Source organism: Mus caroli, chromosome 18 (genome assembly GCF_900094665.2).
Source record: "Mus caroli chromosome 18, CAROLI_EIJ_v1.1, whole genome shotgun sequence".
Taxonomy (NCBI): Eukaryota; Metazoa; Chordata; class Mammalia; order Rodentia; family Muridae; genus Mus; species Mus caroli.
The window spans coordinates 58,293,565-58,308,548 of record NC_034587.1 but is presented as its reverse complement, the minus strand read 5'-3'; the positions used below and the strand labels follow the sequence as shown (position 1 = coordinate 58,308,548).

General features: G+C 48.5%; 1 protein-coding gene across 3 annotated transcripts in view; it reads left to right on the top strand.

The window, feature by feature from the left end:
• Positions 1–14,984, top strand: part of Arhgef37 (Rho guanine nucleotide exchange factor 37) — a 42,497-nt gene that overhangs the window by 23,270 nt on the left and 4,243 nt on the right. For all 3 annotated transcript variants that reach the window (XM_029472268.1, XM_029472267.1, XM_021150706.2), the window contains exons 5-12: positions 4,162–4,361; positions 5,688–5,818; positions 6,537–6,641; positions 7,277–7,387; positions 8,485–8,814; positions 11,132–11,260; positions 12,901–13,096; positions 14,508–14,668. In XM_029472268.1, coding sequence (XP_029328128.1) covers positions 4,162–4,361; positions 5,688–5,818; positions 6,537–6,641; positions 7,277–7,387; positions 8,485–8,814; positions 11,132–11,260; positions 12,901–13,096; positions 14,508–14,668 — 1,363 coding nt within the window. The remainder of the gene's footprint in view (positions 1–4,161; positions 4,362–5,687; positions 5,819–6,536; positions 6,642–7,276; positions 7,388–8,484; positions 8,815–11,131; positions 11,261–12,900; positions 13,097–14,507; positions 14,669–14,984) is intronic.

Below are 14,984 nucleotides of genomic sequence, written 5' to 3'. Positions count from 1 at the left end.
AAAAAAAAAAAAAAAAAAAAAAAATCAACCTATCATGACTCCTCCGAAAGACCCAACAAGCAGCTGAAAGAGACAGATGCAGATATTTGCACCCAACCAATGGAGAGAAGCAGCTGACCCCTGTTGTTGAATTAGGGAAGGCTGAAAGAAGCTGAGGAGAAGGGCTATCCTGTAGGAAGACCAGCAGTCTCAACTAATCTGGACCCTCCTCCCCCAAGATTTCTCAAACACTGGACCACCAAACAGGCAGCATACACCAGCTGATATGAGGCCCCCAACACACATACAATAGAGGATTTCCGGGTCTGTGTTCATTCAGAGATGATGCACCTAACCCTCAAGAGACTGGAGGCCCCAGTGAGTTTAGAGGTCATGTGGGGTGGGGGATGGGGACATCCGTGGAGACAAGGGGTTGGGGAGGAGGTATGGGATGTGGAACAGTCAGAGGGGTGGATGGGGTGGGGAGTAAAATATGGAATGTAAAAAATTAAATTAATTAATTAAAAAGAAGAAGTACAATAAGATGAAAGAGCAGAGGGTGTGTGTACCCAAGGACCACAACCCACAGGGAAGGCAGTCCTGACTTCATGTGTATGACACACTAATGATAATGTAACATGATAGCTCACACACTCAGGAGGTCAGGAAATGAGAATGGATGATATCCCTGTAAATAGCCTGAGTCTTTTGTATAGAAGGTGGTGTATAAAAAGCTGGCTAGTGGGCTAGAGAGATGGCTCAGCGGTTAAGAGCACTGACTGCTCTTCCAGAGGTCCTGAGCTCAATTCCCAGCAACCACATTGGTGGCTCACAACCATCTGCAATGGGGTTTGATACCCTCTTCTGGTGTGTCTGAAGAGAGACTCATATAAATAAATAAATAAATAAATCATTTTAAAAAAGGAATTAAAAAAAAAAAGCCCAGTAGTGTGTCGTGTGGTTGGATCGAGTCTGAGAGTCACAGAAATATTTTGGCTCATGGAGTCAGAGTATATTTTGAGGCCCTGTTCAGACTCTGAGTGTTCAGAGGGACATGAGAGTCCTGTGCTAGTCTCTGAGTCTCTGTAGCACAGGTCTGTATGAGGGTTATTGCCATTCCCAGTTAGTGCTCTCTCTCTCTCTCTCTCTCTCTCTCTCTCTCTCTCTCTCTCTCTCACTGCTTCCGACATGTGGATGGAGATGTGAGCTCTCAGGTATTCCTGCTCCCATGCCTCTGTTCCACCATCATGGACTATTAACACTCTAACACTGTAAGCCCCAAATTAAATTCTTTTAAAAATTGTGTGAGTTGCCTTGGTTAGGGTGTTTTGTCACAGTAGTAGAAAAGTCAGACCGAGGTCTCAGAACATACACTGACGACTTCACCTTTGTGTGGATTAGCTGTCAGGGTAGCCTGACCTTTAAGACAGAGACGAAGGCCTGGACAGGAAGCTCTATATTAGGAAGGAGCTTTCACAGAGTGGTGTGGGAAAGGAGGCATAGCAGAGGAGGACCAGCCCTGGAAACAAATGCTTTAGAAGGCTGGCAGGCGCAGGTGCAGCGGTGTTTCGAGAAGGCAAATAACCTGTTTCCCTTCATCAGCTAATTGTGTTTGGTTTAAATATGAATGTAATACTCAAATTATACGCAAACACATGAAGTCCATTCCCAGTTGGCCTTCCCGAGGGATGGCCATTCCCTGTTTAGTTTTCTTCTGTATAGTTACAGACAGAAAGATACAGAGGCCGGTAGGGAAGCAGGAGGAGGTGGTGGTGTTTTTAAAGAGACGCCTTCGCTATTCTAGAACTTTTATTTAATTGTAGCTGTGAACATTGTCTCCTGACAGTGTAAGTGATTCTCCTGTGTTCCTTTTAGGGCTGCATAGAGCTTGCTCCAGGACAGCTCGTAGATTTTGCTTTACTCCCCTATTCTATTGGTGGATTGTGTTTGTGTGTCTGTGTATATGTGTGTGTGAGTGTGTGAGAGTGTGTATGTGTGTGAGAGTGAGTGTGTGTATGTATGTGTGTGTGAGTGTGTGAGAGTGTGTGTGTGTGTGTGAGAGAGCGTGCATGTGTATGTGTGTGTGAGTGTGTGTGTGTGTATGTATGTATGTGAATGTGTGTGAGTGTGTGTGTGTGTGTGAGAGTGAGTGTGTGTATGTATGTGTGTGAATGTGTGTGAGTGTGTGTGTGTGTGTGTGTGAGAGTGAGTGTGTGTATGTATGTGTGTGAATGTGTGTGAGTGTGTGTGTGTGCGAGTGTGCATGTGTATGTGTGTGTGTATGTCTCTGTGTGTGTGTGTGGTGTGCAGTCATAGAATTGCTGAACAACTTAACCTCTACCCTTGTTTGCTTGAGCTAAGATTTCTGTGCGTAGATGTCTAGGCTGGGGTTGGTGGAGCAAAGGTATGTTTCAAAAATATTGCCCAACTGTCCCAGATCTCAGCCAGTGACACTCCCGAGAGAATGTAAGAAGCTGTGTTCTGTCAAACTCCCTCAGCCTTCTGTGTTGTCCTTCCATTCCTATCATCTGTATGAGATGCCGCATACAGTTTTCCTCTGTGCTAATTTAAGAAAGCCACAAATGTGAGTGAGTGGCTTCCACCATTCTGTACTGATTCCTTGGTGACATTAAAAAAAATGCAGTCATCTCTTTAAGGACCCCTAGGCCTCTGGTTTGTACTATGGTGACAGTTGTCCCTGGGAGACAGCTGGCTCTTTCCCGTGGAATGTCAGCCTAGAATGAAGTTCCCAAAATACCCGCCCACAGTTATCTGAGCTCAGGACACCCTTAGGGAGAGCAGATGGCCAGTCCAGGTGAAGTCCACCCGTTGCCCCCTTCGGGCTCCCACCTGCTATGTCTATTCTTAGCCTCTGAGCTGTTTCTTTCCCGAACTTTGGTCTAAAGAGTTTTCCTTAGGAAGGACTTGGCTCTGTTACAGGGCCCCAGAGGCTGGCCCCTAGGAACACTTGTGATTCTTGTAGGAGGCGCACTGAGACAAGTTAGGGGCTGGAATTCTATACACCTCTCAGAATCTGAGAATCACCAAAGAAAGCTTGCTGCTGGAGCCTCTCCCCAGCGGCCCTTGACCTGCCTCAGTGCTTAAGAGCATTGGCTGCTGTTCTGGAGTACCCAGGTTCGATTCCCAGCATTCATATGGCAGCTCACAACTGTCTGTGAGTCCGGTTCCAGGGGATCAGACACCCATGCACAGACATACATGTAGGCAAAACACCCACCAATGCACCTAAAATAAAAATAAATAAATCATTACATGGTTTTCTGATAACAATTCCAAACCCATAGAAAACTAGGATGATATGATGAATATTCTATCTACCACCTGAAATGAGAGTTAACACATCAATATCTTCTTATCTATTTTTATGCTAAACTATTTAAAGGAAGTTGATACTTTCTCCCATATACTCTAAAAATTAGGCTCCCGTGGTACTCTCACACTCATTTATTTATTTAGTGTGTGCATGTATTTGTGGAGGTCAGAAGACAGCTTGTAGGAAGGAATCAGCTCCCTCCTGTACCATGTGAGCGTCAGAGACAGGTCCTCAGGCTTTGTGGCAAGCCCCCTTACCTGCCGAGCCATCTCGCTGGCCCTCAAACCTTTTTAAAGTAATAGCCTATTTTGTTAAGTAAAATATCAAGTGAGTGACCTCTGGGTCCTGGGATGTTATCTGACTAGAGACGTGACGTCACAATTGAGTGCAGTTCAGCATGTGATTCTGATGCCTGGAGAGAAGCTAACGGTGAGAACAGGGGCTTAGGATATATCGAAAGCAGTAGGACCACACAAGGCCAAGGGCGCATGTGGAGGAAAGGGCTCTTGCATCAGGCAGACAGAGTAACCCATGGAATGAGCAGACTCTGGGTCCTACTGAGTGATACCTGTTAAGGAAGAGGGCATAGTCAGTCATGTTTAATTCTGAGAGGGTGAATAGGGCCGATAGAGTGCTGGACTTTGTACTGATCAGGGATCATTAAGACCTAGGAATGGCTCTGGCCGCCTACTATCTAGATTCCATAAGTTACAGAAAAGACAACAGGGAGAGAGTGCACTGCCTGATATCACACATTGAGCTAAGTGACAGAGCTGGACCACGACCCTAAGCCCCCTGGCCCCCTAAAGGATGGTCTCTACCTGCCTAACAGCAACCTTCTCCCTCAGGCCACAAGCTGGACCTTCGGGTCTCAGTTTCTTCCTTGTGATCCCTCTGCAGAGGATTACCAAGTACCCCCTCCTGCTGCAGAAAATCCTGGAGAACACACCTGCAGATGCCAGCGCCCACCCTGCTCTTCAGAGAGCCACCTCTGCCCTCCAGGATGTGAACGGCAATATCAACGAATACAAGATGCGCAAGGAAGTGGGTAGGGACTTGCGTTTCGGGGTGCTTCAGGGACAGCATTCCTAGATCCAAAACTCACCCCGAGATAGCCTCATCTATCATGAAAATGTGGGACTGGGAAGGAGTTCTGCTGACTAGGTGCTTGCCTGATATGTGTAAGGCCCTGGTTTAATCTCCATCACCGCTGGGAGGGAAAGAGGTGTGTGTGGATATGCGAGTGGCTGGATGATGCATCCACCTCTCAGGTTACTTGTAGTCGGAAGGGCTGCAAAAGGAAGCGGTAGCCAAGCATCAAGAAACTCAGCTGTCCACTGTGAGCATGATACCAAGAGTTAAGTGCAAGTTTATTTTTTAGAAAATATTACTTATTTATTATTATTGTTTGAGACAGGGTTTCTCTGTGTAGCCCTGGCTATCCTGGAACTCACTCTGTAGACCAGGCTGGCCTCGATCTTACGGAGATCCTCCTGCCTCTGCCTCTGCCTCCTGAGTGCTGGGATTAAAGGCATTCAGGCCCCTGGCTGAATGTATTTGCTTTTATTTTGTGTATGTGGGTGTTTTGCCTCCGTGTATGCCGGTGCACCACATGCTTGCCGTGGAGAGCAGAAGAAGGTGTCAGATTGATCCTTTGGAACTAGAGTTATAGGTGGTTGTGAGCCACCATGCATGTGCTAAGAACCAAACCCAGGTCCTTTGGAAGAACAGCCCGTGTGCTTCTTTGGAAGACAATTACTTCAAATTCATAAATATTTGCAGGGCAGAGTGTGTTACTTCTGCACACACATACAATGTCCAGCTGATGGAGTGGTGGTCAGTATATGCTGTTTGAAGGCTAATTCTGCTATGCTTTTTTTCCTTCAATATATTTTTTTAAATTTATTTTTTTTAATATTTATTTATTTATTATATGTAATTACCCTGTAGCTGTCTTCGGATACTCCAGAATAGGGAGTCAGATCTTATTACAGATGGTTGTGAGCCACCATGTGGTTGCTGGGATTTGAACTAGGGGCCTTCGGAAGAGTAATCAGTGCTCTTAACCACTGAGTCATCTCTCCTGCCCAATATATATATATGTGTGTGTGTGTTTGTGTGTGTGTGTGTCTGTGTGTGTATTTAAACCGAGACCCCAAGTTGCGGTGACCTGTTAAAGTACACTGCATGCTCTCCAGCCAGGAATCATACCTGGGACAAAGAGGACCCTGAGTACTGGAATTCCCTGTGGGATCTACCATTCTGCGGGGTGTAACTTGATGGAGCAGAGTGCCAAGTCAGGAGGAAATGGGGCTGTATGCCTTCTGGATCTACTTTGGTCACCCACAGTGCCTTTTCTTCCGTGTCACTGCAGCCTTAAAGTATACCAAAGTGGAGCAGCTGAGCCTTCGGGAGCGGCTGGCCCGCATCAACACACATACTCTTTCCAAGAAGACCACCAGACTGAGCCAGATGCTGAAGCAGGAGGCAGGGCTAGTATCCCGGGTGAGCGCAAGTTCGGTGGGGAATGAAAGCATGGTGAGGTACCTTTGGAAAGCGAGGTATCTGAAGCTGAGAGGGAGAGACCACAAGAAGCACACCACCTGATTCTCTAGGCTCACGCCGCTTATAGAGGAATCAGGCTCTGAGCTTGGGCAGGGCACCAAGCAGTCTGAACAGTTCCCAGCCGAGGCTCAGGCTGAGTGCCTCTTCCAAAGCAGTAGCATTTAAGCATTTAAGCCATGGGCCTAAGTAGGTATTCTTATCTCAGTTTTCACACACGGAAACAGAGGCTAGCAGAGGATGAAGTGTCTGCCCATAGCCACACAGCTAGGAAGCAAGTGGGCCTGGACTCAGAGTGCAGTGTCTGATGCCATGGTCTGAATGCAAAGCTACCCAACGCCACTGCTGTTTGTTTTTGAAACAAGTCCTTGCTATGGCATCCTCATAATCCTGCCTCTATGTCCTAGGGTCTGGGCCTCAAGCTTCCATTAGCAGAACTGGGCTATTAATAGCATTATTAATATTAATAACATACAGTTTATACTGTTTTTTTTTTTTAACTGCCCCTCTAAGTTGTAGGCTGAATGAACCAGCTCTTCTTCTTGTCTTCCCAAAAATCTGTGGAGAGATTGTCCCTGTTGAGTTCCTGAGGCAGAGAAACCAGTTACACACTGCCCCCATGTGGCTCTTCTGACCCTCGCACATATGGCTTTACTTACAGACAGAAGACAAGGAATTTGATGACCTGGAGGAGAGATTCCAGTGGGTGTCTCTTTGTGTGAAGGAGCTCAGAAACAATGTGGTCGATTTCATGGGTAATCTGGAGGTGAGAGCCCTGCAGGGTCCAAAGGCTAAGCCCACAAGCTACAGAGGTACCAGCTGCAGAGACTCTGGGGTAAAGTGTCAGTTGGGTGTGCTGACAAGCACACTGTAACCCAAAGCCCCAAAACTGGGGGCTAGAGGTAGCTTCTGAGCCCATTAGAGTCCTCATGGGTCAGGGTCAATGGTCCTTTGGAACTGGAATTACAGATGGTTGTGAGTTGCCTTGTGGTTGCTAGGAACCAAACCCAGGTCCCCTGCAAGAACAGTTAAGTAGTACTCTTAACCACTGAGCCATCTCTCCAGCCCCCTGGCTTTTTCTTTTGCATGCATTGGTTTGAATGGCTTAACAGACAAGACATGAATAGCTTCTGTAGGGCGTGCACATGGCCAAAGATTCACCATGGAGGTGGCACACAGATAAGTGTGGCCCCAAAGGAGTGAAGAGATAAGGACCCTGGCTCAGTAAGCCTCTTCTAATCCCCCATGTTGAGCAGGGACAGATGGCGTATGTGCTGGCTAGTTACAGGGAGGTATGTGGGGGCTCTGGAAAGCTGCTTGGGAGGTCTGCTGAATTGGGGGTTAGGCGTAAGATGGTCACGGTGGGATCTGACCACCGATCTCTGTTGGCCCTGGATTCAGGTTTTCCTCAGCTTCCGGCCACACGAACGGTGCCTGGATATCCCCGGGGGACCTGCGGAGCAGTACTGCAGCCTAGCGAGGGACCTTAAGCTCCATGCCTTTCTGCAGTTTGTGAGTGCGGTATCTCCTCCCGTTCCCCTGATAGGCAGGTGGTGGAGCCGACAAGGGTGATATTTTAAGTCAGGCACTTACACAATTGTCACATCCAATAGGGGAGGGAGCGCTATTCCTGCACTTACTGATAAAAATAGCCCAACCGATGTGCAGTGAGCCGCGCCCTGTACCAGGCAGCGTGCCCGCCTTTCCCATTCCTGACCTCATTTACCCCCCAACACACGCTTTCAGATGAGGCGCTATTAATAGCCCAGTTCTGCTAATGGAAGCTTGAGGCCCAGAGAGCTCCATCTCTTGGGTCATTTACACAAATGGAGTCTGAGTTCCAATGTATCATTCTATACAGAAATCTGTTTCAAGTTCTTTACATAATAACGACAACACTAAGAAGTACCAGGAGTTGAGAACCTTCCCCGGGCTGCACTCTGGGGACACTACATACCACGCCCCCCACTTTCCAAACCATAAGCCCAAGACTCAGTGAGGTTAGAGCAGGGCTCTAAAGCTTTATCCACCTCAACCTCATTATTACCTGAGGAACTTTTATGTGACATATATATATATATATAATAGGTATACAGATTTACAGATGATAAATCATAAGGGAATATTTTAAAATAATTCTTTGAAATATGTATAATTTGACCATGTATTAAAAGTAAAAGTGCATCTAGCCCTAATGTGATGGTGAGCTGTTCATTTTTACGCGAGCGGAATCCTGGCTGAATATTTGATGCAGATATAAGATCCCTGGATACAGAACATCTTCAAAGGTTTTTTTCAGAGTTGATGAGCTTTTTGATTGTATAATCATGAACGCTGAGACCATCACTTCACATAAATACACATTACGGAATTCATTTTGGGTCAGCGCACGTTGAGAAAGCTTTTACAGTTGCCGAAACTTGTTCAGTCATGATCCTATATGGACTGCAATCCACAGTTTAGGCAGCAGGGGGGTTAGGATATGCTATGAGTCACAGCTTGTCAATGGAGGGTGGCCTAGAACCCCAACAGTGGGCCTCCAGCCCCCTACCCAGCCTCTACCCTCTGCCACCCCCCATCCCAGTTCCCACGCTCCCCTCTCCCTACAGAAGCAGCGGCTAAGAAGCCTGGTGTGGCAACCATTGTGCAGTCTGGCCAGAGCCCTGGCTGGCCCTCAGAACTTGATCAAGAAGCGCCTGGACAAACTCCTGGACTTCGATCGAGTAGAGGAGAAGCTGTTGGATGTGGGCAGCGTGACCTACGAGGAGGAGGCAGCCCGGCACGAATACCAGGCCCTCAACTCCTTACTAGTGGCCGAGCTCCCACAGTTTAACCAACTCGTCATGCAGTGGCTGGGTCAGATCCTGTGCACGTTTGTGGTCCTCCAGAGAGACCTCGCCGATCAAGTGCTACGAAGGGCAGAAAGCAGCATGGCTCTGGTAAGGCTCTGGGGACTAAGGTTGCTGTGGAGCAGAGCCAGGCAAGACCCTAAGTGTTGTCAAGGCAGAAATGGGGATATTGTGGACTAAATAGGCTTCTGGGACCCAGGACTCAGCAGGGACCCTCGAGATATCTCTCATGCCTTTTCTCCTTCTCTTGTGGAGGCAGAGGCCAGGCTGGACTCTAGGCCACTCTAGGTTATTCTGGGACTCAGGAGCAGAGGAGGTTACTCTGGAAAAACAGCAGCAAACCCTCCCTGGGGGGTAATGATGAGACAGTGACAGACACAGGTGTCTCTTCCGTCTAGTCAGGAGTAGATGTGTCCAGCTGGGATTACTGCTGGTATTGCTAGCAGCTGTTTCTTGTCTAGTTGTTTGGGGACCTTTCCAGGCAGTGCCTCACTTAGTCCTCAAGCAATTCTGTACAGTATGGGGGTCCTCTCAATAATATAGAGGCCAAAGCCCACAGAGGTAAAATAGCTTGGGCAAAGATACAGAGTGGACAGAAGGTTTTGACCCCTGACTGTGCAGTAACTGGGCTTTGAACATAGTAATCAAGAGCCTCTCAAAAAGGAACCATCAGCTGAAGACATAATCAGATTCCAAAGCTCTACACAGACCACCACGCACAAACTTGCGGTGGAGAATTTAGAAGTCTGAGTTGGTACGGGAGGGACTAGGTGGCAGTGCCACATCTGGCTCTGTAACGTCAGAGTCACAGCTGAATGGCTCACGAGTCAGGCCTTGGGAGCCATTTCCACGCTCTTTGTCCCCACATTGCCTTCTGTGTTTCCTTGTCGTCATCTGACTCGCTACCCCCAGCTCCCCTTTATCCCCACATCCTATCTCCTCGCCTCCCCACTCCTGCCAACTTTCCAATCCATGGTCCCATTGCATGTCTCTCCCTCCAGCGCTCTGCTTCAGTGTCACTGTGTCTCTGTGCAAACTCTTCTTCACTTGGAAATACCTCAACGGTCCCCCAGGCCCCCCTCGATGCTTACCATCCAGTGACAGATGAAGCAGTCTTTCAGGAAGCGCCCAGAATTCTTGTTGCTCTGGAGGAGTGGGGACAACACCCTCCTTCACCTCCATATACCAGCAGAACTTAATGTGTGTCCTAACACATTACTGCTTGGTGTTCACTAGAGCCTGCCTTTCTGCTGGAGTCGTGGGGACCCATGTTTTCCCTCAGTTGGGGGTGGGGACCAGAGATCCAAGTGGCTCCTCCTTTGGATGTCTTACTACTGGGCCCTGCCTCAGGCATACTTTTTGAAGTACGAGGTTGAAATAGACCTAGTGCTGTACAAGAAGAGGAGTGAATCTGATTGGATAGCCCTTTTGTTTTCTTCTAATCCCCCCCCCCCTTTTTTTAACTTACTAGTCTGACATTTAGGTGAGCAGGGCAAGAATGCCCGAGCAGGAGGTTTATAGGCATAGAAAGCGCATGTGTGGTGGTGGTGATGGGGAAGCAGAGGGAGCGTCTCCTGATTGGTCCTGAACTATGGATGGCTATGACCTACCTAGGATTGCTGCCAGACCTCCCTTGTATATATCCAGTGGGTCATTCACCTTGGCCTCACTCCTGTGATTCAAGACTCACAAGGCAAAGACTGTCTTCTCTCTGCAGCCTAGGAGCAAGGCTCTGGGTTATAAATGAAAGTGGCAGTAACCCAGAGGGCTGGACATGTCTGTTGGCTGTGGGGTCTTCATTCACCCTTGAGCTGTCTGATGAGAGTATGGGAGAGTCTGAGCAGGGAAGGGACTTCATGGGAGAGCTCAGTCCTCACAAGCTATGTGAGCCAAAGTGGCTGAACACAGAGAAGAGCAGAATGGCCTGACCCCAGGAGGGGTCAGGGGTCACACCCACTTGTAGACGTGTAGTGTCGTGACTCTCTCCCAGTCTCCTGCCTGTTTTCCTCCCTTGGCTGGGCTGATTTTCAGGCAAGATTTGTTTCTGTGTGTGTGAAAGATGGGAAATCACCAGGCCTGCACCTTTACCCCTCGGGATCTGAAGGAAGAGTAACTGGTGTTCTGAGCCTTTGCACGCTGCGTCTGACAGAAGGGGCCTGGCCTAAGTGCCTTGTTTTCCCTTGATGTAGTCACAGTAGGTAAGGGGAGGGATGCCAGGCCTGCCAGCCCCAGAACTAGGGTGTCATGGTGACAGAGGTTCTCTTCCTTCCGCTATGGAGAGATGTTTTCTTAACACAAAGGTGGGCAGGCAAAAGCAGCAGACTGGGAGTAGAGAGAGGGTGAGTGCCCGGGCACCCCATGGTCCCTTCTCCTGAAGAGGTTGTGCTGACAGCATCTTCCCACCCAGCTGCCTCATCACCACGTCTCAGAGCCAGACTTCCAGAAGCTGCTGGAGCACACACTAGGCCAGAGCAGCAGTCAGCTCCGCCTCTTTCAGGAGAACTTTGAGAAGGTGCTTCCACCCTCCACCACTCAGGTAGGTGTCCCTCCCCCCTGCCCCCCCCCCCATGTCCAGCCTCTCTCCTGAGTGTGCTGACGCTTCCCTCCCTCATGTCTCTTATTTCTTTCCCCTGTTACTCATGGAAACATTTCTTCTTCCTGACACACACACACACACACACACACACACACACACACACACACACAGAGGGGTGGGTTGGAGGAGGGGGGAGAGAAACACAATCTCCCAATCCACTAAGCAGCACACCTAGGCACAGCATGTATTTTATTTTATGTGTGTGTGTGTGTGTGTGTGTGTGTGTGTGTGTGTGTGAGTGAGTGAGTTTGAGATAGATTTTTATATACCTCAAGCTGGCCTTGAACTTGCCACATAGCTAGGGCTTAGCCTGAGACAGCTGTGAGCTGTGAAGAGAGGGTTCTGTGGAAGTGGAGCCACAGGCGGCTGCGAGCTGCCATATGGGTGCTAGGTCATCTGGAAGAGCAGATACTGCCGAGCCAAGCTCCCAGGAATACAGTTTCTCATACAACTGCCACCTGTATGTTTAGCCTGGAAACATCTGTCTGCTTGATTTTTATCCTCTTTCTGTGGGGTTGCACATAGCACACAGGCCTTGTACACACCAAGTAGGAGTTCTGCCCCTGAGCTCTGGCTCCAGCCTAGTCATATGTAGACCAGGCTGGATTTGAACTCACAGAGATCTGTCTGCCTCTTCCTCCCAAGCACAAGGACTAACAACATGCATCCTGGTTCCTAATTCGGACTCTTTGTCAGTACAAGGGCAAGCGTCTATGCTCAGATGTCCCTGACAGATACCTTTACCTGCCCCATATCCAACATCTTCAAATAACCATATGCAATGCAGTGAATACAACAGGCATACACATGTTTAAGTAGAGAATATGATAAATGTATGTATTTTACACATTTGTATGGTTTTACAGAGGGGGCAATCATACCTGAACTCCTTCTTGATTATATATATATATATATATATTTTTTTTTTCTTTCTGAAAACAGTGAACAGAAAAAACAAAGGAAATGCCAGGCAGTTTGGGGATAGACTGAGGTCCCCTCTCTCCCAAATCTCCCTTCCCAGCTAGATGGCAGTTTCTATCTGAATAAAACCCTGCTGTATGTTCTTGCCGCACCAGTGTATGGTGTCCCTGCTGTATGAAGTGTGCTCCAGTGCTCTGCACACAGCAGGTATCCAATACATGTGCAGTGGAAATTCCCAGAGTCACACCTAGCTGTCCTTCATCCACGAGAGCTAGTGCTGGTTCTGTATTAGCCTCTGAGGATTCCAGATGGCTAAGGCCTGGTGTACCATGGAGCCCATAGTCTGGCATGGTTCAAAGACCTACATAAAACATCTCCTGTGGAATGACTTAGCTTCAGGTTATGCATAGAATTTAGGGCTACATCCCACGAATTCTATAACTGTCAGATATCTATCCTTGAATTAGTTGAAATTTTCTTCTAAAATGTCACTGGAAGCTAAGAGCCAGCTATGGAGTAGAGGGCATGGTTGTCCTCATCAGAATGGAGTCTTCAATGACAGAGGAAGGGCTGGATAGGATTCCAAGCTGTCAGTTCATGTTGGCACAACCTTGACACTTAATTCAGACTCCAGTGTCTGTCTCTTCTCTCTCTCTCAGCCACTCCTTCCAGGGTCTGAACACCAGATGCAGGCTCTCCTTACCAGATATGGCCCTGAGAAGCTATACCAGGTGTCAAACAACATCAACGGGACTGGGGCTCTGGACCTGACCCTGCTGCGGGGCCAAATCGTGGCCCTTCTACAAAACAAGGATACCAAAGGCAACAACAGTCGCTGGCTGGTAGACACAGGGGGTATGTGGGTCCCCGTGACCCCTTCATCTCCTTTTGGGAAAGCCAGTTGCTGGAAGCTGCTAGGGGGGCAGGGATGTCCTTGTGTGCCAATCTGACTGCAAACTCAGGAAGGATGAACCCAGTGACAGATTCAGGAGCTCCGTCAGTCAGCTTACAGTAATTCACCCCGTTCCTGGGTGCTGTGCAAGCAAGGCAAACCTTAGAGAACATACACACAACTCGGTGATAGGTTGTGTGGGAGGAACTTGAATAGTACCCTTGAAAGATACAGATGTGTGCTGAGACGGGATGCTGGCATCTGAGCCACTCTCTCAGAATCTGATTTATGACTCGGACTCTAGATCTCCAGTGATCATGGACTTGGGATGTGTCACTGAGGTCTGAGGCTCATGGGTAAATTAGATAAAGGTGAGCTGTACCGTGAGCCCAGGGTAACGAAATGGCCCAACGGCATATTCTAAACACAAGGGTTGCACAGGATTATTGTTGGTGATAGAATAGTTACTGAAGTACCTTTATGAATATTATTAAAACATTCACTGGTCCTTAAACTCGTGATTTTATTGCTGTTACCGTACGGCACAAAGCCAAGCTTTAAAACCAAGCCAGCTTTTAAAAATGAAGTAGAGTCCTGTATGATGGTGCATCCCTCTAACCCCAGCATTAGGAAGGCAGAGGCAGGAGAATGACCACAAGTTTGAGACCGGCCCTAGCTATATAGAGAGGTCTAGGGACTACACAGTGAGACCTTGTCTAAAATAATAATAATTAAAAGAAAAACAGAAAGCAGTACACTCTGAAAACATGTCTGTGGGGAAGTAGTATAAGGACCATCAGAGGGAGGCTTCGGGGCGTACCTAATGGTGTGATTGTACGGAGGCATGGGGCTTCTCTGAACACAGTGGTGTCAGCATGAAACGGAGTGACGGTGACACAGACCGACCCCAGACTGGTGTGAAGATTCTACCCACCTGGGAAGCGGGACATGGCGGTCATTCCTGAGGGCAGCAGCTGGGCTGCGTGGGGTGGGTGCTGGTGAGAAGGAGCCCAGAAGGATAGCATCAGCAGTGGAAGGCAGCCCTGGTCCTGATGAGAGCTGGGGAAGCTGCCTTGCTCTGGGCGGCCACTAGAGGGACATGAGCCGTAGAGCCACCAAGGGGAAGCAATTGTCATACCAGCCCAGGGATGAACTTCAGACTTCATGGGCTGTCCCATGAAGTCTGCAGCTAGGAATATCAATCACTATAGAACAGGGTGGTGGGAGGGAGTGTGCAGGTCCTGGGTGACCTTGTACTTTTTTTTTTTAATGCTGGGAAGCCAGGCTCTAACACTCACGTTTATAGGCTTTCCCCACCACTGAAAAGGATAGGAAGCTGGCTGGCAGCTACTGAACCTTCTGCATGTTTCCTAGGACACCGGGGCTATGTGCCAGCTGGAAAACTTCAGTTATACCACCCCATCATTCCCAGTGAGAAGGAGCTCAGAGGCCAGACAGGGACACATGAAGACTCCTGGCTTCCAGCCCCAGAGCCCACCCAGCTCTCTGTTCCCACTGTCTCAACCACGAGTCAGGTGAGTCTGGAGGAAGGCATCCTCTTATCTGTTTCTATTAGGGCCTGGATTTTCCTTTACTGTTGAAGTGACTGCTCCTTCTATCGGAGGGCCCACCTCCTTGTGAGGCCAGGCAGTGACCAGTGATAAGTTCTTATCCTGGCCAGTGGTGTAATGCATAGAGTCTTCCCACAGGAACACCAGGGAGTTAGTCCAACATCCCCTCTATCCGCAGGATAAGCGGGAGTCCGCCATTCACTCTGTATTTGCCAGGTGTGTTACTAAATGAGTCACAGTGATGAATAGGAGCAAGTCTTGGTCCTCTTCAAACTTACAT